Source organism: Eleutherodactylus coqui, chromosome 4, assembly GCF_035609145.1.
Source record: "Eleutherodactylus coqui strain aEleCoq1 chromosome 4, aEleCoq1.hap1, whole genome shotgun sequence".
Lineage (NCBI taxonomy): Eukaryota > Metazoa > Chordata > Amphibia > Anura > Eleutherodactylidae > Eleutherodactylus > Eleutherodactylus coqui.
Window position 1 is genome coordinate 273,361,294 of NC_089840.1, and position 18,499 is coordinate 273,379,792.

General features: G+C 44.5%; 1 protein-coding gene across 2 annotated transcripts in view; it reads right to left on the reverse strand.

Moving 5' to 3' along the window:
- Positions 1-1,198: 1,198 nt before the first annotated feature.
- LOC136624344 (zinc finger protein 665-like) overlaps positions 1,199-18,499 on the reverse strand; it is a 30,250-nt gene continuing 12,949 nt past the window's right edge. For both annotated transcript variants that reach the window (XM_066598279.1, XM_066598280.1), the window contains one exon: positions 1,199-3,232. In XM_066598279.1, the coding sequence (XP_066454376.1) occupies positions 1,719-3,232 (1,514 nt within the window). In that variant the 3' untranslated portion in view covers positions 1,199-1,718. The remainder of the gene's footprint in view (positions 3,233-18,499) is intronic.

Genomic DNA, 18,499 nt, shown 5'->3' on the forward strand with positions numbered 1-18,499 from the left:
AAACATCCTCAAAGGGTAATCCAGACTTCCTGGTAACCTTTGAAATAGCAGCGTCCACTTTGGGGACCTCATTAAAGGTTGCTATGTCATCTTCGGAAAACAGGAGTCTCTCCTTAAAGTCCTTTGATACCATCGGACTATGTTCCACATACTGCCATTCATTTAGAATTAGGCATATCAGCGTTGCTTTTACTGGAAACACTAATTTGCGCCATGTTATGAGACCAGCGAACATTTCATCCTAAATGGAACAAGGGTGTTGCGTCTCCTCCTCTACTTGCATAGCTTTATGTACTGCTTTAAGGAGCTGGTCCATGTCAGCAGAGGAGAATAAGTACTTGTTCTCCTCCTGTATTCCCTCACTCAATCCCCCCATAGAAAGGTTGTCCCCTATCTCGGATTCTGAGTCCGATGCCGCAAGAACTGTCCTTCTTGCAGATGCGAAGGAGCCTGGTTGGAGACTGGATAAGGAAGAATGGACTTCCTCTTGCACTATGGTGTGAATATCCATCATTATTGATGTATTTTCCTCCTGCAAAATTTTGGACATACATGACACATAGAGTAGTTTAGTGTACGTTATATCTAACCGCTTTAGGCACATTGGACATTTTTTTCTCCTTTTCTCGGTCTCTCTAAGCTTCTGTATATCCTTGTCCTGCAAGACATGGAATATAGTTGTTCAGTGTTGTGTCATGGTGTGACACTCACTGTTTGTGGAGTCTTATTGAAGAATGAACTCGATCAGTTTCTTCATACTTTTAGGACTTTTTAGGCTCGGTGGAGTTCATACATCACAATGTCATTGATAACAGAAGATGGGTGCTGAATTTGTGCTGCTACAATGGTCTCGGCCCAGAATTTGTATCTTCTGGACTGAGTAAATCTTCTTTGTAAGGTGGTCGCGCTCCAGCACAGCTACCCCTGGGGTATGAGTGATGGCTCCTCCTGATGAGCATCAGTGTAAACATCAGACCCATATATTGTGATACACATAACTACAGTGATGAGATGGATTGAGGGGAGACTCTGTAGTCGGTCTCAGTGCTATAATATGTTTGATTTGATTATCTCCAATGAAATTATCTTTTGAAAACCAGAATGTGTCCCAACTAGTTCCACAAAGTTCGGATCCTCGGTGTAGTTCTCTCCTCACTATTTCTACACATAACACCTCCCTGCCCCCTCTCATCTCCAGAGGTCTGAGGTGATAGCTTACCATTTATAGAACACAAGCATGTAAGGTTTTACACATTTATTAGTCATTGGTAACAAGTTTTGAGACAATTATATACATTAATGTGAAATAATCAATACACAGGGTTGGTATATAGATGTGCCATCTGGGTTCTATATGATTTTTAGATAACAGACATTAGTTGGCAGTTGCATATATTTCTTAATCATCTTGTAATACATGTGACTTTGCTTTGACTTTTTATATTAAATAATACCAGAAAAAAAAATCTATCACTTTAAAAAAATATAAAAGGAAAATGGCTTCTACCCTGATAAATCATTTGATGTTTAACAACATGACATCTGTGAGTGCAGCATTTTCCAAATTCAAAACATTAATATGGTTTTTCTAATGTGAGTTTTTTTGATTTGACTTTCAAGTAAAATATTCCCAATATTCAGGATATGAAAAAGGTTTGACTTTTTTGATGTCTAAGAGGGTTATATTTAGCTGTAAACATTTCCCACGTTCAGGGCATTTATAGTTTCTCCCCCGTGTGAGTTCTTTGATGTGAAGCAAGATGCGATTTATTCTTAAAGCATTTCCCACATTCTGAACATGAAAATGGCTTTTCCCCCGTGTGAATTCTCTGATGAGTAACGAGAGTTGTTTTCTGTGCAAAACATTTCCCACATTCTGAACATGAAAATGGCTTTTCCCCTGTGTGAATTCTCTGATGCACATCAAGATATGATTTCAAGCTGAAACATTTTCCACAATCTAAACATGAAAATGGCTTCTCTCCTGTGTGAATTCTTTCATGTGTAATAAGAACAGATCTACGTGTGAAAGATTTTCCACATTCAGAACATGAATAAGGTTTTGCCCCTGTGTGAATCTTCTGATGTATAGAAAGATATGATTTCAGCTTAAAACATTTCCCACAATCAGAACATGAATATGGCTTTTTTTCTGTGTGATAACTCTGGTGTTTAACAAGATCTAATTTATAGTTAAAGCATATTCCACATTCTGAACATAGCAATGGCTTCTCCCTTGTGTGTATTTTCTGATGTAACACAAGATTTGATTTTTGGTTAAAATGTTTCCCACATTCAGAACATGAATATGGTTTCTCTCCTGTGTGACTTCTCTGATGTACAGCAAGATATGATTTCTGCTTAAAACATTTCCCACATTCCGAACATGGCATTGGCTTCTCTTCTGTGTGAACTTTCCCATGTTTAATAAGAACAGATTTATGTGTGAAAGACTTTCCACATTCAGAACATGAATATGGTTTCTCCCCTGTGTGAGTTCTCTGATGTACCGCAAGATATGATTTCTGTTTAAAACATTTGCCACATTCCAAACATGACATTGGCTTCTTCTCTGTGTGAATTTTCTCATGTTTAATTAGAACACATTTATGTGTGAAAGATTTCCCACATTCAGAGCATGAATATGGCTTGTCCCCTGTGTTAATTCTCTGATGAAACACAAGATGTGCTTTCTGCTTAAAACATTTCCCACATTCAGAACAAGAATATGGCTCCTCCCCTGTGTGAATTCTCTGATGTAACAGAAGATGTATTTTTTGGTTAAAACATTTCCCACATTCAGAACATGCATACGGCTTTTGCCCTGTGTGAATTCTCTGATGTAACACAAGATGTGCTTTTCGGCTAAAAGGTTTCCCACATTCAGAACACGGATATGGCTTCTCCCCTGTGTGAGTTCTCTGATGTTTAACAAGAACTGATTTATGGTTAAAACATTTCCCACATTCAGTACATGAGTATGACTTCTCCCCTGTGTGAACTCTTTGATGTTCAACATCTGTTCTGAAAATTGTATTTTGTTTAACATTCTGTAATGAATCAGAAGATTGAACCTGTTTAGAAGGATCAGAGGATAGATCTTTGCTGTGAAGGGCTGAGGATATATTTAAGATAATAGCAGGCTCTTCATATGTATCTTGTATGATACCAGGATCTTCCACTTTACAATCTGTTGATATCAGATGTCCCTCTGAGCTCCTGGTGTCGACATCTACCAAGAATAAAATAGATTTTAAGATTTTTGAATATAACATTACAATTATACTGCTAGTTAAATCCAACCAGGTCAGCACCGAAACGCGTTGCCTGTGATTACACTACCTGTTTTTGTAATAAAAGATCTAAGGAAAACTATCCGGAGCATTTGGATTCAAAGTTTTATGGGGTGAATCTGGAGGGGGCTTCTGCCTGGCACCCCCCCCCCCCCTCCTTCAGAGTAAGTGTCAACTTGTCACTTTGCTTACACTGATTTTGGTGGCTTCTACACATACTCTAAGAGCGCAGATCTGTTTATTTTCCCTGTCTGACAGTGTGTCTTACTGATAGTTGAATGACATTTGTATATAAAATATTCATACAAATTCGAAGGCTTGTATTAAAATTCAAACTTTAAGGGGTTTTCCCATTCACAGTAATTTGTGGAGCACCTAATCTACTGACAAACATCTCAATAGACCGATGTTTTTAGCCAATAAGCTTATTTTTTGTATTTTTCATTTCTCCATTGAAACTGAGTATTTACGTGCAGTTTTCTCCCGTGCGGTGACGGTAATTTAGTACATACAGCTGGAGCTCTCAGCTGCTGATCTTATCCACGGCTCATACAGCTAGTAAGGTTACAGAGCACAGGAGCTTTAAGAAGAAAGTATCACACATTATTCAGGTTTCTGGGGAGAGTAGGAACACCTCATTTTCATTCCATGGACAAAAGAACAAACAGTACAGGAATCACAGAGAAGTGCAACGTGTTTTGGAGGGCTTATAAACAGATTCACCTCATTTTTCAAGCATTGAACATAGAGATATAAAGCCCCCATATGCTACCATGCTTACTTTATAAGCAAATCTAGAAGCTTGCTGGTGCCTGCAAACTCCGCATCCAAGTAAGTGCAACCTCCATTTTTTTTATAAACCACCCACTCATCACTGGGTGAATCACTGATGTGCTGGACATTGGGGATATAAATACATGTATCTTTGATTTTGGTGGATGACAGAAACTCCCCTGGTTCTATGGACATAATGACAGATCTCAATGACTCCCAAAAGAAGTGTTAAATCTTGACATTTTGATTTAACCTCTTCAGATACAGAACGCGTTGGACAGTGCCGTCCTCCTTTGGTAACATAAAGAGATTGGAATAAAACCTCCTGTATTGTTTTAAGTGGAAAACAAAGACAATTACACCCTGAGATGAGAGTGTGTGTATCACATAAGCCAAAGTGTTGGCCTTTGAAGGACAAATCAGAATTCTGGAACTGAAAAAGCCATCGTGGGGGTGGGTGGAAAACTCCATGGCATAGCTCAAAGAGATGACCTCCCGAACCCAGATATCTGAGACATGAGTAAGTTCTCTCTGAATAAGGAAAATCCTCCCCTTTTTCTGGATAATAGTGTAAGAACAGCGCTTGAACAGATTAAAAAATATCAAAGTAGCATTAAGAAATGGAAGGGAACTTACCAGGTGCAAGCACAAGCAGTCAGGCCAGAACAAACTGGAAAGACCTCTACACCCAGAAGTCACAGAATCATGAACACAGAGGGGACAAAACGTGAATACAGACTTAAAACGTTTAGTTCACTTCTTGGGTGATGGTGATTTCCAAAAAGACACCCCTAAATTTAGAGAAAAATTTTTGAATATCCAATAGGAACCTCTATATAAGTGCAGGAAGGCTTCATAACTCAAAGCAAGTGTATTTAAATATAGCAATTTGGGGAAGACACACGAGGCTCGAGCTCCGCCAAAATGTGGAAGCCCTGTTTTCGGCTTAAAATAGCGAACACTCCACTGCCAAAAGCCCTCTCTACATTCCCCAGAGACGTACAGATGACTAGGAGCAGAAACTCACTAGACTCACTATTGTGGACCGGAAGTGACGTCAGACGCCAGTAGCAGCGCGCCGAGGCAGAGGCACGAGCGGGGGGTCTGAGGGAGACAACGGACCAGCCGATACCGGCGCCCCAAGGTGACAGGAGCCGGCAGGAGGAGTGCAGAAGCGGAGCGGAGCGGAGCAGCAGCGGGTCTCGGAGCAGCAGCAGGAGGGCAGAGTGACAGGTGGAGTGAGCGGCCGCCGGAGCAGAAGCAGGTGCAGGTGCGGGGGCAGCAATCAGAGACCGGCAGTAGCGGAGGGGACCAGAACGAAGCAACTGAGACAGGAGGGCAGAGTGTGCTGATAAGTATCTACCTCTGTGTGTGTTTGTGAGCTGTGTGTCTTCTGTGTATCTGGTTAGTTGTGTCTTCTGTGTATCTGGTTAGTTGTGTCTTCAGTGTGTGTGTGTGTCTGGGGGTCTAAGTGTTTGTGAGAGGGGGAAAGAAAAAAAAAAAAAAAAAAATTTTTGTGAGCGCGTGTCAGCGGGTAAGCGTTTGCGCGAGAGCGGCAGCGAGTGAGCGGTTGCAGCAGAGTGTGAGCAGTTGAGTGGTCGCAGCAGCGGGTGAGTGGTCGCAGTAGCGGGTGCAGCGGGTGAGGGGTTGCGGCAGCGGGTGAGGGGTTGCGGCAGCGGGTGAGGGGTTGCGGCAGCGGGTGAGGGGTTGCGGCAGCGGGTCAGCGGTTGCGGCAGCGGGTCAGCGGTTGCGGCAGCGGGTCAGCGGTTGCGGCAGCGGGTCAGCGGCAGCGGGTGAGCGGTTGCAGCAGGGTGTGAGGTTGCAGCAGCGGGTCAGCGGTTGCAGCAGCGGGTCAGCGGTTGCAGCAGCAGGTCAGCGGTTGAGCGGTTGCAGCAGCGCGTGAGCGGAGTGTGAACAAGTCTATCTTCACTACTTCCACAAGTAAATTGTAGATCCCCATTAGGATGAGCTCCATGCCTGGCAATGTCATCCAGTGTGCTACTTGTGCAATGTATGCGGTCCTTGATCAGCCGATCGAGGGTGCATACTGTTGCGCAAGATGCGTGCACGTCGAACATTTAGAAGCCCAAATTCTGGATCTAAATGGGCAACTGGCAACACTGAGAGCCATTGACATCATGGAAAGGAGTTTGGTGCTCACTGAGCAGGCACTCGCTGGGGCAGAGGCGGGGGCGGACGGTAGTACGGAAGTGCAGGGGGAGCAGGCAGTCAGCTGGGTGACAGAAAGAAGGAGGGATAGAGGGAAGAGAACCAGGGAGGCTAGTCCTGAACTGGCACAACCCAACAAGTTTGCACGATTGGCAGATGAGGGGGATGCCATTACAGAGCCAGCACCGCTGCAGCACGACACGCCCTCTGAACGCCAGGGGGATGACTGCTCCAGTGAGACGGGGACGGGGAGCGCAGGGCAGGCTAGACAGGTTCTAGTGGTGGGGGACTCAATTATTAGGGGGACAGAGAGGGCAATCTGCCATAAAGACCGGGATCGTCGAACGGTGTGTTGTCTTCCTGGCGCTCGAGTTCGACACATCGCGGATCGGATTGACAGATTACTGGGAGGGGCTGGCGAGGATCCAGCAGTCATGGTGCACGTTGGCACCAATGAACAAGTTAGAGGTCAATGGAGGGCCCTCAAAAATGATTTCAGGGACTTAGGGTCCAAGCTCAGGGCAAGGACCTCCAGGGTAGTTTTCTCGGAAATACTACCTGTACCTAAAGCCACACTAGAAAGGCAGCAGGATCTTAGGGAGGTAAACAAGTGGCTCCAGAGTTGGTGTAAGAAGGAGGGATTTGGGTTCCTGGAGAACTGGGCTGACTTTGCGGTCGGCTACAGGCTCTACCGTAGGGACGGGCTGCATCTAAATGGGGAGGGTGCAGCTGTGCTGGGGGAAAAGATGGCTAGAAGGCTGGAGGAGTGTTTAAACTAGGGACTGGGGGGGAGGGCAAAATGAGAAATAGTGGGGTAGCCAGTGTAATTAGCGATCTGGGTCCAAGCAAAGGGAATGGGGGACGAGCAGGGGGTGGGGTTAGTACAGTTGGAACTGATAGATCAGCCATAAGTACGAATAGCAACAAAACAAATTTAAAAAACAAAAAAAATGATATAAATTGTATGACCACGAATGCACGAAGTCTGATCGGTAAAGTGGGCGAGCTTGAAGCAAGAATGACTGATGAAAGTTATGACATAGTCGGAATTACTGAAACATGGCTTGATGATAAGTGCGATTGGGCGGTGAATTTGCAGGGGTACAATCTCTTCAGAAGAGACCGAAGGAACCAGAAAGGGGGAGGGGTATGTCTGTACGTTAAATCGAACTTGAAGCCGAGGCTACGGGAGGATATAGGGGTAGGAGACGAACAGGTGGAATCTCTGTGGGTAGAAATACAGGGAGGAAAAAATAACAAAATCCTGATAGGGGTCTTCTATCGACCACCAAAAGCAATAGAAGAAACTGAAGACCTACTACTAAGGCAGATAGAAGAGGTGTCAAAACGAAACGAAGTAATTATCATGGGGGACTTTAATTACCCAGATATAACATGGGAGAACGAAACCTGCAAATCTCACAGGGGTGATAAGTTCTTGAGAGTAATTAAAGACAATTACCTGAACCAACTTGTGCAGGAACCAACAAGAGGGAGGGCCATTCTGGACCTAGTGCTAACTAACAAACCGGACCGAATAAAGGGGGTACAGGTTGAGGGGCACTTGGGGAACAGCGACCACAATATAATCAACTTCCAACTGTCAATCAATAGGAAGCCTTATCAGGGTGAGACAAAGAAACTAAATTTTAGTAAAGCAAAATTTGATGAGCTTAGAACTGCTATCGGTAACATTAATTGGGACAACATCCTCAAAAATATCAGTACGGAGGAAAAATGGGAAAAGTTCAAAAGGATCCTAATCACCTCATGTGAGCAGTTCATTCCCTTTAAAAATAAAAGAAACTCAACTAAAAGGAAACCAATGTGGCTCGACAAGACTGTACGAGGGGCAATAAACGAAAAGAAGAAAGCGTTCAAACTACTAAAGCAAGAAGGCAGCGAAGAAGCGCTAAAATCATACAGGGAAAAAAACAAAATATGCAAAGATACGATCAAAACTGCCAAGGAGGAAGCAGAAAGACGGATCGCAAAAGAGAGCAGAAACAACCCGAAGCTATTTTTCAACTACATAAACAGCAAAAGGATTTGCAGGGAGAGCGCTGGCCCTTTAAAAAACAATGCAGGAGAAATCATTGATGATGACGAAGGGAAAGCAAATCTACTAAACAGCTTCTTCTCAAGTGTGTTCACCAAAGAAAAGGAAATGCCACACGAGATGCAGGGGAATAAAACGAACCCCTTACAAAATATCTCATACCTAACGCAGGAGGAGGTGCGGAAGCGTCTAAAGAAAACTAAAATTGATAAATTACCGGGCCCAGATGGATTACACCCAAGGATACTAAAGGAACTAAGTGACGAGATAGCTAGGCCGCTATACCTAATATTTCTAGACACTATCAAGACCGGAGTAGTACCATTGGACTGGCGCATTGCCAACGTGGTTCCAATTTACAAAAAAGGGAGCAAAAGTGAGCCTGGTAACTACAGGCCAGTAAGTCTCACTTCAGTAACGGGAAAAATTTTCGAGGGGATTCTGAGAGACGCCATCGATGAGTACCTCAAGGAGATTAAGGGAATAACTCCTCACCAGCATGGATTCATGAAGGGTCGCTCATGTCAGACAAATCTGATCAGTTTCTACAATGAAGTAAGCTCTAAGCTGGACCAGGGAGAATCTATTGATCTTGTATATCTGGACTTCTCTAAAGCCTTTGACACCGTGCCACATAATAGGCTAATATACAAAATGAGGCAGCTCGGACTGGGTGAAAACGTGTGTAAGTGGGTAAAAAATTGGCTCAACGATAGAAAGCAGAGGGTGGTAATAAATGGTTCGTACTCTGATTGGACCACAGTCGCTAGCGGGGTGCCACAGGGTTCAGTATTAGGCCCCACTCTGTTCAACATATTTATTAATGACCTGATAGAGGGGCTGCACAGCAAAATATCAATATTTGCAGATGACACAAAATTATACAATATAATTAATGCAACGGAGGACAATGTGCGGCTACAAACGGACCTGGATAAGATGGGGTCTTGGGCAGAAAAATGGCAAATGAAGTTCAATGTTGAAAAATGTAAGACTATGCACATGGGCAAGAGGAACGGATGTCACAAATATTCACTTAATGGGGTACCGCTGGGGAAAAGTGATATGGAAAAGGATCTAGGGGTATTAGTGGATAATAGACTAAACTGGAGTAACCAATGCCAGTCAGCTGCTGCAAAGGCAAATAAAGTCTTGGGGTGCATTAAAAGAGGTATAGGGGCGAAGGACGAGAACATCATCCTTCCATTATATAAGGCACTTGTCAGGCCTCACATGGAATACTGCGTACAATTCTGGACACCGGTGCTCAGGAAAGATGTCAAAGTGCTTGAAGGGGTTCAAAGAAGGGCAACTAAACTAATACATGGAATGACGGGACTGGAATACCCACAGAGGCTATCCAAATTGGGACTATTTACTCTAGAAAAAAGAAGGTTAAGAGGCGACCAAATAACCATGTATAAGTACATGAGGGGACAACACATGGATCTCTCCCGCGATCTGTTTACACCCAGGACCACGACGGTAACAAGAGGACATCCGCTACGATTAGAGGAAAGTAGGTTTCATCACCAACATAGAAAGGGGTTCTTTACTGTAAGAGCAGTTAGACTGTGGAACTCTCTACCGGAGGAAGTGGTGATGGCAAAATCGATAGAGGAGTTTAAAAGGGGACTTGATGTCTTTCTGGAGAAGAAGTATATTACAGGATATAAATATTAGGTTAAGGGTCAATCCTGGTATACAGGCAGGTAGGAACTATTAGGGGTTGATCCAGGGAACAGTCTGATTGCCATTAGGGAGTCGGGAAGGAATTTTTCCCCCAAAAGGGCTAATTGGCTTCTGGCCCTGGGGTTTTTTGCCTTCCTCTGGATCAACACACAGTAGGATAGACAGGCTGGACTAGATGGACAATGTCTTCATTCGGCCTTCGGCCTTACATACTATGTACAGTGCACCGGGGTGCGGGTGAACTTCCCCCCGAGGACCACCGGGGGTTGCGTGGCCTGCCTCAGAGCCTTAGCCTTGCTCATCTCCCACCGGACAGTCTAGGAGACCACCCAGCAGGCTCCTATAGGAGGCCCAACATGCTGCAGGAGAGGAGGCTGCGGCGGTGAATCCAGCTGATGGCGGCGGTGTATCCAGAAGTGTAGCGGTGGCCAAGCACCAGAGTTGCAGCCTAAGGTGCTTGGCTCCTGCCGGCGGGAGGGCTGAGGAAAAGATCACCAGCTCCCTAGAGTCCCTGGAGCAGTCTTGGAAGGCAGAGCAGGCCCAAACACCACATACCCCTGAGGATCGAGGGTCGGAGGGGACTCGGGGCCTAGATTTGCCGAAATCATGGCCTAGATTGCGGGGGGACTGGCCGACCAGCCTGGAGGCCATATCCTCAGCCGGACCCGAGACCTCACTAGATGACATGCGGGCTCCCATACTCCAACAGAGGACAACACAGCACGGCAGGGAACCCAGCTGCAACATCCCGTTACAGTGCCTGAGGGGGTGAGTCCTGCAAACCTCCCAAGTCCCCCTGCTAAGCCAAACCCAGACACAAAGCAGGGAGAAAGGGGGAAAAAGAGCTGCAAAGAGGGGTCAGCTTAAGTACTCACCTCACAAACAGTTGGGCTCTGCCCCGTCCTGGGCCAAAGGGACTGTCAGAAATCCCGCACCATCTCTCTTCAAGAAACTACAGCTGCAATCAAAATTTCTCCAGAGCTCTGCTGACACCTGGTGGCGTAACCTGAAACTGCAGCTACCACTCCGATAATTGACAATCTCACACCTTATATACAGCCTACAGATCTTATACAGTAATTTATGCAAACAGGGTCTTGGAAAAAGCTCACCATTAGTAGAACCCTGCTCAAAACCCTGTGCTTTCTGACTGACCTTACCCACATGCCCTAGACCTATGCAGCAGACCAACTAGGTCCCCCCGCCAAGTCGGAAGGGCGCATACACGGACACAATGTTTTACTCTCATCCCAGATCTGTGCTCCACTCCCGTCCTGGTCATTTCAGTGGAAGCTGGACTGATGTCACACCACTATGTCAAAGAAAAATAGCAAGCAGGATAAATCACGACCTTCTACATCCCAGAGCACACTTCCAGAACTATTCTCAAGCTTTCAACCTACCCCCTCCGAACCGGAGAGGCCAGAGAAGCAAGCCATGGCCATGGACAATCCAACGTCACCAATAATAGGAGATCAATCTGCCCCACCACCGTCAAAAACAGATGACTTCCCACTGTCTGTCCCCATTACGGTGCTCTTTCTCCGTATACAACACCTAATAAAAAGAAGAACTGCAATCAGCTCTACGAGACATCAAGGATCAGATACACGACCTAGGACAATGCACTACAGAACTGGAGCGCAAGACAGATATCATCATAGATGCCCTTGACCAAGAACGAGCTAAGGGTGAGGATTTCTCTAAGCAGATAGAAGCTTTGGAATTAAAATGTGAAGACTTTGAAAATAGAAGCAGACGAGCTAACATCCAAATCAGAGGCTTGCCAGAGGCAGTTACTAAATTCCGCAAAGCTGCAATCAATCTGTTCTTTGCGCTGCTACCACAAGTCTCACAAGAAAACTGGCGTATCATCTGTATTCACCGAGCCCTAAGCAGACCTAGCAACCCAGACCTACTAAGAGACATTATACTCAAACTCCACTATGGCCTATTATCCCTAATCAGGGCTTCCCCCTGAGTACCCAGCAGAAGACCTTCCGCTGGTGGAAGAATAGGGATATAGTACTCCTAAACCATTTCTTACAATTCCAAAAGCTGCTTAGTATTCCCCAGATTATGAAGAAATATGATGTCCCTGACAATAGATGGCTCGAACTTCACCAGATATACAGTTTTGTCAGATCACTGCTGCCTACGACGACTACTACATCCAATAACTCCACGTTCAAAAGGTTGTGTCTTTGGACTCCACTGTAGCCGGGGACTATCTTCTACCTTTATGCAACCATGAATCAACCTTCCCTAGATGGCAAACTTCCGTATATGATAAGATGGGAACGAGACCTTAACATCTGTCTCTCGCTACCTCGTTGGTATCATTGTTGCACATTTACATCAAAGGCAGTCACCAGGTGACATTGGCAGAGACCTCAATTAAGGTTCTCCACAGGTCCTATATGGTTTCTGAAATTATTAGCAAATTAAGCCTGAGCAGCTCATCATCCTGCTTTTGGGGATGCGCTGAATTAGGTTCTACTGTACACACCTGGTGGACCTGTCCAAAGGTGAGATAAAAAAGTAAACTGTCCCACCTTGTTATCTTGTGCTGCAGCTTTGGTCCCGTAAGCAGATGTACTCACATACCTTCACGTTGCCATCCGGCTACTTTGGCTTTGATTTGAAACACATATCTTATATGCAGGAATCCAGGTATCGTGAAAAAACCTTGCTTTTATTCCAATAATTTTGTGCTCATAACAGACAGAGTACGCGTTTCGGTTCACAGAACCTTGCTCACCTCAGACTGACATACTTAGTAGTATGTCAGTCTGAGATGAGCAAGGTTCTGTGAACCGAAACGCGTACTCTGTCTGTTATGAGCACAAAATTATTGGAATAAAAGCAAGGTTTTTTCACGATACCTGGATTCCTGCATATAAGATGTGTTTCAAAGGTGAGATCACTCAGGTCGTTGGCCTTGTCTCCTCAGTGATTGGCAAGCCCTTTGACTGGGCCACAGCAACATGTTTACTAGCGGATAAACAGCTAGGCTTTAACAACCAACTACACAAATTGGTCCAAAATATATGTATGGCTACTAGAGTGTATACAGCATCACAATGGTGATCCCCTGTACTGTAGATTGGTCCGGTCAAGGCAGGAATCTCACGGATGATGGTATACGAGAAGCTTTCTGCTATCAGGGAAGATACGATTGAGTTGTTCCGAAAAACGTGACAGCAGTGGTCTGACTATATGGGAGCCCCGGGTCTTACAGAAGCTCTTCAGCAGTGAGATGGGAGGGATGGTGGTCTGGGTAGGGAGGAAGGGATCTACGGACACCCTATGGAAGAAATATAGAGTAGTAGTGCTAACCTAAAGAAACATGTGATATATTATATGTGGATGTCATGGTCTTGATCTTTCATCACCTTTTGTTATATTATGTTCCATTTCACAATTTTTTTTATTCTGCACAGGGTATATTTTTGGCAAATATACCGCTATATTTTGATGAAAATTAATAAAAGTATTTGAAACTAAATATAGCAATGTATTAACTTATTATAAATAAAATGACAGAACAACCAAAAATACACAATATACACAATTGAGACTCCTCCTCAATAAGCATTGGGGCATCCTGAAAAACGACCCCTTTTTAAATTCCACCTTTCCAAGAAACCCTAAAGTTATATTTTGGAAAAACAGAACTTAAAAGAAAAAAACATTCTAGCCCCCTCTTGTCCTGAGGGTCAAGGAGGTGCAAGTGTTACTGGAATATTCAAGATCATATTAGCAAGACAATCATCTCACCAGACCTCCCTCCCCCCCACCCCGGTCAAGTTACATGACCATCTGGACTGCAGCTCAGCGTATGTTGTCTACCTTATTGAATGTCCTCGTGGTTTACGCTACATTGGTCATACTACAAGACCCGTAAGGACAAGGGTTAGCCAATATAGGTGCAATATCCTTAACCCTTTCCAATCCAATTTGTATCTTGGTTTTTCTAGGGGGCTTACTCTTTTTCTGCTATTATACAACGGCGCTATCTGTTGGCTAAAGCCAGTACTGCATGAGATGACACGTTGGATAGGCTCCGACAGCAGAGAGGCTGGAAATATACAGTAAGAGAACCCTGATGGATGTCTTCCCACATCAGAGCTGTACAGCCATAAATCATAATTCAGAGGTCAGACAGTGGATTGGAAAGGGTTAAGGCTACACTAAACGCAGCGTCTCTAAACATTCTGCTGTTTTTCATAACACTGAAGGTACCGGTCTCAAAGTTAGGGCTCCCTTCCACTGGCGAGGTAATCGTACGTTTTCAGTGAGATGCCAGAGTGCAAGCTCTCAAGAAAGTCTCACACATGTTGTTCTATGACAACCTTTCCACTAGAGATGTTTAAAGGGGTTGTCCCGCGCCGAAACGGGGGTGTTTTTTTATTCAATAGGTCCCCCGTTCGGTGCGAGACAAACCCAATGCATGTGTTAAAAAAAAACAAAACGTTTAGTACTTACCCGAATCCCCGCGCTGCGGCGACTTCTTCCTTACCTTACTAAGATGGCTGCCGGGATCTTCACCCACGATGCACTGCGGGTCTTCTCCCATGGTGCACCGTGGGCTCTGTGCAGTCCATTGCCGATTCCAGCCTCCTGATTGGCTGGAATCGGCACACGTGACGGGGCGGAGCTACGAGGACCAGCTCTCCGGCACGAGCGGCCCCATTCACCAGGGAGAAGACCGGACTGCGCAAGTGCGTCTAATCGGGCGATTAGACGCTGAAATTAGACAGCACCATGGAGACGAGGACGCCAGCAACGGAGCAGGTAAGTGAATAACTTCTGTATGGCTCATATTTAATGCACGATGTATATTACAAAGTGCATTAATATGGCCATACAGAAGTGCTGAACCCCACTTGCTTTCGCGGGACAACCCCTTTAAGGGCAAGCTGCGATGCGAGGATTAAAAAATCGTAGCAGGAGGATTATTTCACTGTTTTGCATTTTTCTGTCGCCCATACAGTGTAATGGCAAAACAGATTCTCGCATCGCAGCGCAAAAGCTTGCGATTTTGCAGCGTTGCGATGCAATTTTTTCACTTTGCGATTTTCTCTATCGCCAGGGGAAAGGAGCCCTTACTCCGTCAGAAAAATAGTACTTCACAAAATTAAAACAAAAAGAGATGTTCTGGATTTTAGGGGTTAATAGTCTGGTGCCGAACGGGCTCATTGAAGTTGTAGAGAAACTATAATAGGTTATATTGTAGCGGTCATTATTTATATCTTCTTCTCAAAAAGATTGTTTTAAGTTTGGTTCCCTAAAGGCTGTATTTTTGTGAGATAAATTGTGATTTAGTTTTTTTAATGAAAGTTTTATTAATTTTTATATCACGTAAACAGTGGAGATGAGCGAGCACCCAAATGCTCGGGTCCACGTTATTCGAGTCGAGCTTTTCGTAAAATTCGAGAGCTCTACTCCAGTAACAGATCTCTCTCGATCTCTCTCTCAAAAATTTGCCATTGACGCATGCTGCGTCGTGGCAGGGAGGGGCCAAAACCTTGGGCGGGGTCGAACACGGCTTGATGCTCGTTCGAGTAACGAGCACCATCGAGTACGCTAATACTCAAATGAGCATCAAGCTGGGCAGAGTATGTTCGCTCAACTCTAGTAAACAGTTCTTTTTATATATCATTTTGTTAATACGCCACTAAATAGGCGTTTTTTAATCTGAGGATTTATGATCTTATTTCATATAATTGATATTTTATATATATTTGTTACATCATTTGATATGATTATTCATCAGTTTTAATGAGAAAGTATTTTTCTTTATCTTCTCCAGTGGATTTTTATGGATCGGATTCAGTATATGTATATTTGTAAAGCCCAATGATATTATGCTAGCTTTATGAAATACGCTGATTAATTGGTCCTATATTCATAGAAGCTTATGGTATGCTGTACCATGAATAATGCCCGATTTATATAACCGTTGTTTCTACAATCCATCTGCTGATATTCTAATCTCCACTTTAAATCATGTCAATTGAGATGGTGAGCACCGTTATTACATGACGGGGTCAGGTCACATGACCGCCGGCACTTTCATAGTAACACGTCTCCTTGTTACCCGCCTGCCGTGGACACTAGATCTTATGTGACAACACACACGTGATACACGATTTGTGCTTTGACACACAGTATAGTATCGCTCCGATGGAGAGACGCAGCGACTATGGTGCAGACCACAGTGTCGGCCCACAGCGTCTAGAGACACTGCCCAATGGAGTCTTATACCAAAGAAGGCCTGGATATAAACACAGTAGGTAAGCTTGAGAAAGGGTTATGATACCCCGAAACGTGTTGCTTTTGTGTTTTATGCCCTCCCTATGCATTATGTTATTTTATGGCTTTGTTGTTCTGTCATTTTATTTAGAATATTAAGCTAATAAATAGCCATTTTTAAATACACTTGCTTTGGGCAATGAAACCTTCCTGGACCAATAGAGAGGTTCCTATTGGATACTCAAAATTTTTTCTCCAAGTTTAGGGGGGTCTTCATGGAGATGACCCCCCAGTAGTGAGTGAACTTAACACTTTTACTCTGTATTCATGTTTCATCCCAACAAAGAAGCACTAGATCTTTTTTACTGTACCGCTACTCTGGATGGCTTGGTATGGGTACTGCCATACACACAGATTTAGTAGAAGTGGACTTAGGCCTCATGTCCACGGGGAAAATCAGGCCCGCTATGGATTCTCCATGGAGAATCCGCAGCGGGTCCCTCCTGCCCCGCGGACATGAGGGCTGAAAATAAGAATAAAAACTCACCTGCTGCGGGCCTTGCGTGTCTTCCCTTCTTCGCGGCCGGATCTTCTTTCTCCGGCCGGGCAGATGTGCTCGGCACACCGGCTGCGTGCCGCTCGCATGCGCCGGGCACCTCCGCTGGGCCGAAGAAAGAAGATCCTGCCGCGAAGGAAGGAAGGAAGACCTGCATCGCCCGGAGCAGGTGAGTTTAATTCAGGCGCGGGTTTCCTGCGGATCCGGACGGCTTCCATAGGCTCCAATAGAAGCCTGCGGGAGCCGTCCCCACGGGAGACCCGCACCTAAAGGGAGCATGTCCATTTTTTTTCATGCTCCAGAATTTTTTTAATTCACTCTTATTGACCATCCGCGGGTATTTATCTACCCGTGGGTGGTCAATGCATCCCTATGGGTGCGGATCCGCATGCGGGTGATCCACTGCGGATTTTAATTGTTCTTTTGCCCGTAGACATGAGGCCTTAGAGTACAGTGGTTGGGAGCACCAGCACAGAAACGGTTTGTAGGAGAGCTTTTAGCTTTGGTCTTGCAATATTTTTTAATCCAAGCTCCAGAGCTGTAGCAGCAAGAGGAACAAGATGGCTCTTCTTCTGTACAGAACCACAAATGGCTGGCTTTGTTTTGTGATGGATCAGAACTCTTACCAGCAGTAGCTTCTGTTGTAGTAATAATAATATAATGGGTTTGTTAAATCAGACTAGGCAAACATATATATATTCATATATCCACCTTCATAGGAAATAGCTAGCAGTTAAATGGTTAACGAGCTCAATACTATATCCTGGTATGTACAAGTAGAAATTGAAGCTCCCATGTACAGTTCCCAGAACTAGCTATCAAGAGGAGGAACTTCTTATCTCTGACTGCATATTCATACCACACAGAGGTATGCCACGCCAAGGAGCATTTGCTAAGGGGTTCGGTATAGGTAGAAAGGTCCCGGTGGGGGGAGGAGTGTAGTAGTGGAGTGAAAGGGGTTGTAGTGCCAGTGGTGGTGGTAGTGGAAGGGAAAAAAGGGTAAGGAAGAGAGGGGGAAGAGAATACTCAACTAACCGCCATAGACCATAGAGCTCCGGGACTCCAGCAGTGTGTAACCCTGTGCTCACCTGCCTTTAGTAGGATGGGAGCGCTCCAATAGGGTGGCCACTAAAGCTGGCAGGTCAGGTTTTCTGAGGGTCGAGCCAGCAACAGAAGGGTTAATGACAGTCTGTTTGCCTTCCTCAATGGGGTAACAGGGAGAGTCCAGATTTGGAAGGATAACAGCTGAATACCGGTGAATGAAGAAGTCTGCCTCTTACAGACACTAAGCTAAAACTGATTAGCTGGTTCCTGCAGGAAGAGTATCGCTGGTAGGAGGAGCTGAGACACTTTTTGCATAGTGTCCGCCTCCTAGTGGCAGTAGCTATAGCCACAGTCTTCAGCTGTGTATCCCAATGCAATAGTTGAGAAATACATTTTTTAAAATTAGGATTATAAAAATATAAAATAAGAAAAAAAAAAAAATCTCAAAACTTAGTATCACTGCATCCATAAAAGGTCTATTTGGGTCTCTGTTAGAAAAAAAAAACAATACACAGTGGAAGAAAATTTAATGAAAATCTATCAAATAGGTATATGTTCCCCAAAATAGTTTGAAGCATTACTACATATAAAAGAACTGTATAAATTTGGCATCACTGTACTCGTACGGACCCTCAGAATAAAGACATGTCATTT